Source organism: Nelumbo nucifera, chromosome 5 (genome assembly GCF_055504915.1).
Source record: "Nelumbo nucifera cultivar China Antique chromosome 5, China Antique-T2T, whole genome shotgun sequence".
In the NCBI taxonomy this organism is placed as follows: Eukaryota; Viridiplantae; Streptophyta; class Magnoliopsida; order Proteales; family Nelumbonaceae; genus Nelumbo; species Nelumbo nucifera.
Genome location: NC_142653.1, coordinates 65,919,102 through 65,931,296, shown reverse-complemented (window position 1 = coordinate 65,931,296; position 12,195 = coordinate 65,919,102). Strand labels below are relative to the sequence as shown.

At 40.9% G+C, this 12,195-nt stretch overlaps 1 protein-coding gene across 4 annotated transcripts in view; it reads right to left on the bottom strand.

The window, feature by feature from the left end:
* The window catches only part of TIC40 (hydroxyproline-rich glycoprotein family protein), an 85,969-nt gene extending 81,828 nt beyond the window's left edge, over nucleotides 1-4,141 (bottom strand). For 2 of the 4 annotated variants that reach the window (XM_010245604.3, XM_088887324.1), the window contains exons 1-2: nucleotides 3,927-4,141; nucleotides 2,922-3,126 (exon numbers count right to left, since the gene is read on the bottom strand). In XM_010245604.3, the coding sequence (XP_010243906.1) occupies nucleotides 2,922-3,120 (199 nt within the window). In that variant the 5' untranslated portion in view covers nucleotides 3,121-3,126; nucleotides 3,927-4,141. Of the gene's footprint in view, nucleotides 1-2,921; nucleotides 3,127-3,736 lie in introns of all 4 variants that reach the window. The other 2 variants (XM_010245605.3, XM_088887323.1) reach the window with 2 other exon arrangements.
* Between the last annotated feature and the right edge of the window lie 8,054 nt (nucleotides 4,142-12,195).

Here is a 12,195-nt window from a genome sequence, read left to right as displayed (position 1 = left end):
CTCTCCAATCTCAACTAAAGCAACCAAGAAGGAATTGTAGGGTCCTTTAAATAAGCATTCCAAAGAGTGAAGAAAAAATGAGGTCAGTGTGGTTCAATCCCACTTACAAGGATCAAACTGATGGTGTGGCATCTCTCAAAAGGAAAGAAAATAACAGGTAACATGTGTTTTACTGTTGAACCATCATCAAACCCGCAAGTTCAGAAGTTTCTTTAGGATGAACCCTCTGGTTTGAAACTGTTTCTACTCTTTAGACTGATTTAGTTTACTATGTCATGCAGAGGAGTAAGGAGAATAAATGACAGTTTGCAGCACAGTTCAACCACCAGACCATATTTGCAGCACAAGCAGAATACATGAAAGTTTCACTGATTTTCAGAGCTCATAAATGTGGAGAGGTAATCATTTATTGAAAATTGGTAAAGAGGGACTAAGTGTTTCTTCCAAGAACCATAAATAGATATGCTAATAGACAGAAAAGAAGCACAAAGTATGCAAAACATAAATTATTAATTTCATTTATTACGCAACTTATAAAGATATAAATAGATCTACTAATAGGATATTAGACAGGCATCCTGTAAATTTTAAAGTTTAACAAACTCATATACAGAACTTAACTAGAGTGGCTTTAAAGATTCAGACGTTAAAGATCTTGTAACTGATACTGTTTTGACAGTAATGCAAATTGTTGCTTTCTCCTTGTTGGTTAGGGTCCACACTTCACCAACTTGGTCTCCTCCGATCCATGGTTACATTAATTTGAATTTTCATGGCTGCAGTTTGGGTAACTGACATGGTATGATCATAGCCTTCTTTTCTGGACCAATAAGGACAGAGAGATTGAACAAGGGCCAAATTACTTGGAGTTTGACAGGGATTATGACCAAATCCCTAGATCTAAAAAACAATAGTGGTGGAAGGGGGCTTGAAGGTGGAGGTATGATGGATAAAAAACATCACCATAGGTTCACAGAAATTTAGATGTTAAGAGGGAAGTAACATCCTAGGATAGGTAGCTAAGAATTACATTGAAATGGGCCCAAAGATAAGCTAACAGCAAGGCCGATGCTTTAGCAAGCTAATTGGTAAACAGAAAACGATGTTCTAGGGAACAATCCCACAACAGATTGGGTTGCAAGATACAATGATACATCAGGATAGGTAGCTAGTTCTAGCCTATAATTAGGAGTGTTTTGCACAAATCAATTCTGTATGTTGCTAAATCATTCTTTCATCACAACTTATACAATTTCTGTTCATTACTAATGAAAAAGTATTTTGACAGCAATTACTATTTCTTTTTTTTACGAACCAGTGCAACAGAGGACTATATCTCAATGGAACATTGCAGCAAAGCCACTCTACCATTACAAAATACCACTTCATGTATTTAAGACATCTGCAAAGGATACCCGACAAAAACAAACAGTGGGAATTGCACTTAAGGTTCAGTTTGGAAGGAGTACAAATACAAATTTGTAGAGTGCAAAGCCTTGTATTTTCTATTATTTTTTATGAATTTGTACTGTACATATTTGTATTTGTACTCTTTCCAAACTGAGCCTAAGGATTTGTTTGGGAAGAGTGCAAATACAAATATGTACAGTGCAAAACCTTATATATGGTATTTCCAAACCTTGTATTTACAATGTACATATTTTTATCTGCACTATTCCCAAACTGAGCCTACAGAACAATTCATCCATCTTGTTGTACAAAGTACGTGCTTATTCATCAAAAAAAAAAGTAAGTGTTTATTCTAAGTGTACCATATAATAGAATACATTGATTCATGGATTGGTCATCAGATCCAACAGCCCTTTTAAATCATGTATGCTGTACTTTCTCCCATTGCATTCTCTAGAAGAACTAATCCATTTAACTTGGTAGCTGAGAAGTTTTTTTCTTGGTCCAGAACTCTCAGCAGACTTCAAAAAGTTGATTTCACCATTGCTTGTGATAGACTATCAGGCTCCATTGCCATATGTTTGGAGAAAGGAAGGAATAGCCAATCTAGGGTACAGAAAAAAATGAGTTTCAGGTTAGCTTTCATTGATACCATGTAGGTGATCAATTGTGAAGGTGTATGTGCACAACTGTTATTTTATTCAATTCTGATACATTTTGAGGTTGTTTAAATCAGCTTAGGCTTTTCCTGTACACTCAGGTGGTTATACACTGATGGAGGACAGGGTATGTCCTACTAATTCAAGTTCTTGTGGTAGACTTTGTAGGATGAAGGGTGGGCTAATAGGTGATCATTTGTGATGGTGTATGTGTATAATAGTTTAGGAAGGCATATCATAATCCGGTCTATATGGAAGATCTATGCATTACCAAATGGTCTTCGTATTCAAAGACCAGCTCTCAAAAGCTACATTTGATCTGATGAGCTATAGAAAGACCTGCCAAACACAATGCATGTCTTTTCTGTTTAATTAAAACAATAAGCCCATATGAATCTATTAGTCTTTATTTCTCTTTAGTTTCCGCAAATGTGCATGATTAACTCTAACTCTTAACCAGTAAATCCATTCCAAATGTTTACTACAGAAAATGCAATTTTCATATCCTCTCAAAAATGCAAGCATATCCATGACACTAGGTCAAATAAAAAATATGGTCATATGAAGTTATGAACAGTCTAACATGATCAGATAAGACCCAATTCACAGTTAGCTGTTTGCACATCCTTAAAAATAAAATCCCATAACCAACTATAATTGCCCACATAGAACATAGCCAACAGTGACAAGTGATCTTTTTCAAAGTACTTTCCAGCACTAGACACAATGATCAACAACAACAACAAGAAAAAGGAATAAGCAAACCATGATTCTTGACATTCCACTGAGCAGTGAGCAACTCCTACCAAGATAAATCAAGATTCAAGAAACAGAAAAAGAACAGGCATATACCATCTCTGGGAATTCTTCTTGTTGTTCCATCAACATTTCCCTGGCTTACAGAAGAGATAAGGTTTCTGGTTCTCACAATGCCCTCTCTTCTCTTTTTAGGTAAATTGGAAAAAAACAAGGGGCGCCTGCTTGAGATGCCTGTGAGGCTTGGTGAAGAACCCAATAGAAACTTTGGAGGAGCTAGAGCTAGATTTTCCATTTGCAACTGCAAAAAGAACAGCAAATAGAACTGATAGAGTCAATATAGGAGCAAGATCTCAGTACTCAGAGAAGTGGAAAGCTCTTTCCAGGGTTTAAAATGGAGAAAAGAAAATTTGGAAATTATCGGACCAATCAAAGAAAAGGAAATTGTAGATCATATCATGAAAATAGTCTCCTCTTCCTGGAAGAAAACAAGGTTTTGAGACAATGAGTGATGAACACGGTGGGGCGCCCATGACTCGTTTAATGATTCAACGTTCAATAAATCATCACTCTTATAAAATCAGTGTTAAAACCCGTATAACTAACGCCAGCTCTCGGTCGAGTTCAGGCAGTATCTAGACGAGTTAAGTCACGATTTAATACAAAAAATAAATAAATAAATAAATATAATATAATATAATGATAGAAAATGGAGAAATTAAGGAATTTTCGAAAATATAGAAATAGATGTATAGAAGAAATTGTTATAGTCAATCCCACCCCTTTATAGACCTGTTTTGATGGATTAGAATTAGAACAAAAACAGAACACTCATAACAACTAATCAATAATATAAAATTTTGAAAAAAGCGTAACAAATAACCAAATTAAACAATCAAAATACGACTAACTTAAAATGTACAATGCCATTTTGAATACAAAGAATGCATCCATCATCAAGAGAGAAGCCGGCCGAGCCCTTATTTTCTTGCATACATGATGAAGAAGAACGGAGCGGAGCCTATGCTATCGTTTGAGAGAGAGAGCCCTGTTTTGACAGCACACACAGAGAGGGTAGGGGAAGAGGGGGGAAAAGCGTACCTGATCCCTTTCCTCGGCACTTAATCTTCGACGTTCAAAAACCAATTCACCGAAACCCTAAAATTTCACTGAAACTATATTCAGCACTTTGGTTCAAGGGCTTCTGGTTTGTCTATTGATAAATAGCAAGATTAACCCGCCGATTCTTTCCCCGCCCCCGTTTTATCCAACTGCAGAATTCGGATGGGCTCCCCAGTGACAGTGACCCAGTCCCCACGGAGCGCTCCGCCCCATTGAGCAAAGATTAGCTGAACGCGATCGCTGTTCAGAAGGCTGTGAAACCAATGATAGTGTTCCACGCCGGTAATAAATTCATGGGTCCACTGTGTGGCGTGAAACATTATCATTGGTTCCACACCCTTTGAACAGCGAACGCGTTCAGCTAATCCCAATTCTGCCCGATTTGAGAACATCTCCCATGACAAGCATGAGAACATCCGTGGGGTGCATGTGGGGCGCACTGTATGGATATAGGTGTAAATCGGAGGCCCGTGCCATGTTGTGCCAGGGGTTCGAGGTCCATAGGCCAGCACGGGCTGGCACGGCCCGCCTGGAATATAGCCGTTGCCCCCCCCAAGGGGCCCAATGGCTAGTTTCAACTTTTGGGGGAGGGGGTTTACAGAAATACCCCCCAACAGCTATAAACAGCCATATTAGGGGTAGGTTGAAAATTTGACATAAATGCCCCCCCAATAGCTATATAACAACTAGTTTAGGGGGACTTTTTTGGGTAAAGTTACAAATAACTTTACAATGACCAAAATACCCCTCCCAATGATTAAATAACATCTAATTTTTGGGGTATTTTGGGCAATTAAATTATGTTCAATTCCTATAAATAGCCCTATCCTCCACCATTCTCATCACACCAATTCAACAATTCTCTTAATCTCTTCTATCTCTCTCATACTCATACATTCCCAATTCTCTACAATCTAAGTATTTCTAATTAGCTGATTGTCTCATTTTGCATTATCCAACTCTTAAGTCTCAACATCGTTGAAGTTTTAACTTTCAACAAGAAGAAGGCTTGCTCAACCACGTCAAGTATCTCACTTTGGGAAGCTTGGACGTTGAAAGGCTTCAACCGTTGAAATCATGTTGGGATTTTGAACCAGCAATTCGGGCAAGTCAAATTAGATTAAGTTTTGTCTTTTAATAATTAAAAAAAAATGTTGGCTCTTATGAAAATTGATTCTCCAACATGTTCTTCATTGATGATATTCAATCGCATCATGATAGTGTTAGCACTGATGCGATTGATGTCGATGAAAATGGAACTTTCACCCCCGGTACTGATACTATAAGAAAAAGGAGGGGCATCTAAGTTGAGTAACCTGGTTCGAAAAATTTTCAAAGTAGTGGATATTGAGGGGAAAGGGAAAATGGTCGTTTGCCAAAAATGTAGGAAGGACATTAGTTATTGTAGCAAGGGTGGTACGGGTTGTTTGGGCAAACATTTGCTCACACATGAGAAAGAAGAAGATGAAGGGAGAGAAACAATACAAACACAGATTATGAGAGGGAGTAGCTTTGGTACTTTTAAATATTCACAATAAAAAATGAGGCAAGAACTTGCTAAGTATATTATACATACAAAACAATCATTATATATTAGCTGAAGATCCAAAGCTAGAAAAATGGTTGTGTAGTTCTATAAACCCACAATATAAAAAAGTTTATAAGAATGCTATAAGAACTGATGCTTTAAAAAATTTTTATTCATATAAACAAAATTTAATTTCTTTGTTAAAAAATCTTTCTAAAGTTGCAATTACTTCGGATGTTTGGACATCCAAATTTAATATCAGTTGTATTTGTGTTACCAACCATTTCATTAATGAAAATTGGCTTTTGAATAAAATAATTTTAAATTTTACTAGGCTTGAATGGCCACATAGTGGCCCAGTTATTGATGCAAGTATTTTAAATACTCTGCATGCTTATGGAATAGAAAATAAATTATTTTCTATTAGTTTTGATAATGCCAGTAATAATGATTATGCAATAAATATTTTAAAATCTCAATTAAGACCATGCTTAAATGGTAAATTATTTCATATCAGATGTACATGTCACATCTTAAATTTATGTATTCAAGATGCCTTGAATATTATTTCTACTCATATTTCAAAAATTAGAAATTGTATTATATATATATATATATATAAAGTTCAGGGGCAAGAAAACAATAATTTAAATATTTATGTCAAAAATATGGTTTAAGATATAAACAATTTATATTAGATGTAAAGCATAGGTGGAATTGTACCTATGCTATGTTAGAAAGTTGCATATCTCATAAACAAATTATTTATGAATTTCAATGTATTGTTGAAATTTACCTTATCAATTAATGGTAATTAGTGGTTGTTTTGCAAAATATAGAAATAATTCACAATTTCAATGTATTGTTGAAATAATGGAAAATAAATTAAAAAAATATTGGGAGAACATTTCTCTCCTTTATTGTTTAGCTACAGTATTAGACCTTAGCATTAGGAAAGATGATTTAGATATTTTACTTGAATCATATTGTGAAAATATGAATATTGATATAGGAAATAAAAAAGAAGAAATTAATAATTTATTATTTGAAATGTATAGTTTGTATGAATCTGAACTTTTCATCATTTCTTTTACTTCGGACCTTGAGCTCAGTAGTAGAAGAGAAAAACTTTTTTATTTAATAAGTAGAAAGCAGAAATCTGCTAGTTATACAACAAGTTTATTTACTGAACTTAATTTTTATTTACAATCAAATTTTTCTAATTTAGGTGAAGTATCAAATAATTTTGATATTTTAGCCTGGTGGAGTGAACAATCAAAAAATTATCTAGTTCTCATTGCCATGGCACGTGATCTACTAACCCATCCGGTGTCTACAGTTCCATTAGAGTCTTGTTTTAGTGCAGGTACTAGGGTGCTCGATGACAAAAGAAGTTGCATGAACGATAAAAGCATAGAAATGTGCATCTCTTTCAAGCATTGGCTACATGCAGAAGATATATTACAAGACAAAGGAGGGCATGATACTACATCGGATATTTCACCCGAAGCAGATGATGAAAGTCATGAATGAGATTCATGAATTTGACAATTTGTATAGAATTTTTTATTTTTTCAAATTATTGTAAATTTTTTGAATTTTATTTAATTTATTTGATTTTTTTAAATTTTTAACAATATAATTTTATATTTTCAATTTGTAACCATATTATATATTTTTATATTTTATTAATTTTTTCCATTTTCATATTTCATTCTTCTAAGTATCCAATGATCCAATCATTGTATTTGTAATTTGTACCATTCAAATTTAAATGAAATAAAATTCCTATTTTTCTTCTAATTTGTTATTCCATCATTCTTATTTCAATTTGGTTAAGTATTTTTTTTTCATTTATGTGTTAGATAACGTTGATTTTCCATTTCTTAATTTTTTAAATAATTTCCAATTCCCGAAGTTCAAAGGAAAGTTAAATAATTTAGTTTTACAAATTTACTGGGCCGACCCCCAAAATTTCCTCCGAGGAGGGCAGCACGGCCCGCAGGCTATCACAGTCTGGCCCGCCTTTTGAGCGGACCGCCCACGGGCCGTGTCGTGCCTTGGTCGGAGGATCAGATCATCTTCATGGGGTTCATGTGGGGCGTGCTCTTTGGAGAGCTCATCCCATTTGCAGACTGCATCATCAGACTGGATCGAATTGAAATAGATTTTTTATGATTATTAAATAAAATCTTATTAGATTTCATTAAGATTTTTAGCTATAAATTTCATTCATTAATTATACGATGGATTTAAATAGGATTTTGGTGGAAGATATTGGATAACATGTTATAATATGATCAAAATATTATATAATATTAATAAACATAAGTATATTTGGCTCAACATTGGAGAAAAAAAAGGTACTTTAAATCTTAAATTTGAGAAATTGCAAAGACACTTCATACCTTAAAGTTTACTTTAATAAAGTTAATTAAGTAAATTATTTCAGGGGTCTATGATGACATAAAGTCAATTAAGTAAATAAAATAAATAATACTGATGTAGGGTGATTTGGCCCGACCTCGTAGCACGGGGACACGTGTATATGACTTGGCATAAGCGACAAGTCAGCGTGGCAGCCGGGCCACAACTCGGCGTAACAAGCTCGTCGAAGCCCAACCAAGCGACTCGGCAGGTGTGACAACCCGCCAAGAAGCAAGGCCTAGTTCACCCCAAGTGTGAAGACGGAGCTCCCCGAGTTCCCCCATGCAGGGGGACCCGAGCTCCTCCTAAGGGGCCCCGAGCCCTCCCTTACTAAGAAGGGAACACCCCAACTTTTGGCTAAGTGTCCCAAGGGAGAAACACCTCGGGGCAGCACCGTCGAGACTCCTGTTCGAACTTGCTTAAGGCTCGCCCCCAGTGCGGGCACCTAGGTGTACCTCGACACCTCGATGCAAAGCAAACCTGTCCCAAGTGGATCAGTGTACGGTAGCTCGGTAGACTGCAGGGAGATCTGTCTGACATCCGTACCTACCGAATCCGGTGGCAGTCCTCGGATCCCTTACCAGGCGGCGTTCTGCCCGCCGTCTCTGAAAAGCATGGCACGCCTGTCGGGTCCGTACCTTGTAGCAGCAGCCTGCACCTGCTACCCCTGCTCTGGCAGTGGCGGTTACGCCTAATGTGACCGAGCTCCGGTATAAAAGGACCCCGACTCTCATGAAGCAAAGGTATTGAAGCTAGCACTTTCAGCACTCTTAACTCTCTGTGTGTCTTCTTTGAATTTCCTCAGAGTTCTAATTTAGCCTTCGGAGTGTTCCCGTTGGGAGAGCTCCCCGGGAACCCTTCACCTCTTTCTTCCTCTCAGGTGTCATTCGCCGCAACTAGTAGCCAAGTCATAGCCGGCTAGGAGTGCCCAGATCGTGCATCATCATTTGGTGTCGTCTGTGGGAATACGCTTCAAAAGGCCTTCCTCTAACTTCTGTGAAACTTCCCTCAAAGAACTCATCATCACTATGACTTCCTCCAGCAATTCCGGACGCCGGAACACCCCAGAGGAACAACTCCAGCTACCCACCGTCTGCATCGGCCAGTTCACCGTCCCCCTCTCCGTGGATGGGGTACCTAGTTTGAATGTGCCCCTGACGGTGGCACCCGTGACCGTTCCATTACCCTTTGCCGTTGGAACAACCTTCGCTGAACCCACCATCCTCCCTCCGGTGGCCAACCAAGGTCAGCTCGAAGACCTGATGCAGTGCATGCGAGCCATGCAGGCCCAAACGCAACAACTCCAACAACTTTAGTTCCACCAGCAGCAAGCGCAACACCAAATGTCCCAATACTAGTATCAACAACAATTCTCTTCACTCCCTTCTCAGCATCCAACTACACAGCCAACCAAGCCTCACCGCCGAAGTGAACTCCCTTCCCACCGAGGAGAAACCTCGGTATCATCCCGTGGAAGGAAAGAAAGATCCCCTACCCCCGCCTCGTTGCCTGTAGTCAGGTCGGGGGCCTCCTAGCCGGTTAGGTCGGTATCTCCTCAGCTCTCGCAGTTCAAACCTCCGCTTGTCGAAAATCGGTTTGAAGTGCTGGCCGACGACTTGGGACAAGGCCCCTCTGTTCGTAGCTACCGACAGACGTTCGAGCTTTTCCCTGGGCCCATCGAGCTCAGTAATACTGAGGTCAGCAGCACCAACGCCGAGCCGGCTAAGAAGCAGCGAAGGCGTCACCAAGATCGCCAAGCTGTCACCCGCGGCCTGCTCGAGCTCAGAGGCAAGGTAGAGGTGAGTTCGGACGAGGTAAAAGCTACACCGCTCCTTTCAGTTCCCTCCCCCTGTCACCAGAGCTCCTTGTTGTCCCCATGCCAAGGGACTTCAAGCTCCCCCCGTTGGACAAGTATGATGGGTCCTTTGATCCCAACGACTATGTGGACGCCTTTCAGTCCCAGATGCATCTGGCTAGGGCGAGCGAGCCTTGCATGTGCGTGGCCTTCTCCACCACTTTCAAAGGAGTAGCCCGCACTTGGTACCGAAACCTCGCGCCAGGTTCAATAAGGAGCTGGGCGCAGTTCGTGCAGGTCTTCACCTCCCACTTCGTCACCAGTAAAAGGTGCCCAAGGATCCAAGAAAGTCTCCTCAGCATAGTCCAGAGGGAAGGAGAGTCCATCCGGAACTACATCAAATGATTTAACGACGCTTGCCTGCAGATACTCGATCTAGACCCTGCAGTTCGGCTCACTGCGGTCAAGCAGGGCATCACCCACAAGGAGTTCAGATGGCACGTGGTTGTCAACCAACCCAAGACCGTGACCAAGTTCCTCGAACTGGCAGATCAGTTCATAGGGACAGAGGAGGAGATCAACCAAAAGGGCGAGCAGGCCCTTGAAAAATGAAAAAGGGAACCGGAGCCCCCGACTCCAAGTGACAGCAAGAAGAAGAAGGATCAAGCTCGGGGGGCAAAGCCAATTCAGCCTTTCCGAGCTCCGGAAGCAGAAAGGGATTATACACCCCTCAACACAAAGCGAGCTGACATCCTCGTGGCGATCAAAGATGCCCCATATGTAAAGTGGCCACCTCGGCTCAAGGCCGATCCTAATGTTAGGAATAAAAACTTGTATTGTAGTTTTCATAGAGATCACGATCATAGTACCGAAAATTGTAAGAACCTACGCAATGAGATAGAAGAACTCATCCGTCGCGGATATCTGAGAAATTTTGTACAGCATAATTATAATAATAAAGTTAGTCGGCACGGAGAGCAGAATAAAGAGGCTCCTGAGTCCAGCAGACAAGCAGAATAGCCGTAGAGGCAGCCTCCCGACGAGAGACCAGTCCGGGGGACCATCCATGTGATTATCGGAGGATCAATTGTCACAGGCTGCACCTCGGCAGCAGCTCGGTCGTCCGCCTGCAAGGCCGCCAGGGAAGAGCTTAACCCCCCAAAGCGGCCAAGGATGGAGGAACTGATTTTCTTCACCGAAGATGATGCGCGAGGAGTCCGTTACCCCCACGATGATGCGCTCGTCCTAAAGATTAAGATCAACGACTTTGAGGTCAGGCGCGCCCTGGTCGACTCGGGCAGCTCGGCAGATATTCTCTTCAAGGTAGCCTTCGATCAGCTCCAGCTCCAGGAAAGCGACCTGAAGCCCGCAAACACTCCACTCGTGGGATTCAGCGGTGAGGAGGTCAGACCTTTAGGGAGAGTCACTATACCCATGGAGGTCAGCACCTGGCCTAGTGTGGTAAGGCTCAGCCACGAATTCCTGGTGGTCGTGACCTCCTCACCGTACAATGCAATAGTAGGTCGGCCCATCAACCACACCTTACGAGTAGTAGTCTCCACCTACCATCTGGCGATGAAGTTCCCTACAGACTTCGGAGTCGGAGTGACGCGATGCGATCAGCTCGAGTCCCTCAAGTGCTACGTAGCCGCCCTCAAAGGAAAGGCCAAGGTAGCAAACGACCTCAAGCTAGAACGACCCACGGAGCAGTTCGCGGAGCGAGCCGCACCTACCGAAGAGACCATCCCCGTCCCGGCTTCGTCAGAGGACCCAACTTGGGTACTTCAGATCGGCTCTTCAATTGAGGAACCCCTGCGATCTCAACTGGTAAGTTTCTTACTTGAAAATTTAGATGTTTTGGCATGGTCAGCGGTAGAAATGCCCGGCATAGACCCCAACATTTTAACTTATAGGCTAAACACTGGTCCTGTAGTTAGGCCCGTTAGACAGAAGAAACGCAACCTAGCCTCAGAGCGATGGAGGGTAGTCGACGAGGAGGTCGGGAAGCTCCTTGCAGCCGATTTTATCAGGGAGGTTCATTACTCGAGCTGAGTGGCCAACCCCGTTCTGGTGAAAAAGGCCAACGGTAAATGACGCATGTGCGTTGACTACACCGACCTGAACCGAGCTTGCCAAAGGACTGCTTCCCACTTCCCTGGATCAACTGTCTAGTGGACGCGACTTCGGGGCACGATTTGCTGAGCTTCCTAGACGCCTATTCGGGCTACAACCAGATCATGATGGACCTAGCTGATGAAGAGAAAACTGCTTTCATAATCGAGTTTGGCTTGTACTGTTACAAGGTCATGCCTTTCGGGTTGAAAAACGCTTGGGCCACTTTTCAAAGACTTGTAAACAAACTGTTTGAGCCACTAATTGGCAAAAAGGTAGAGTGTTATGTAGACGATATGGTCATCAAAACCCAATTTTCACATGAATTAATACAAGATTTACATTTAGTCTTCGAAATTTTGTGTAGATTTAATATGAAGTTAAAT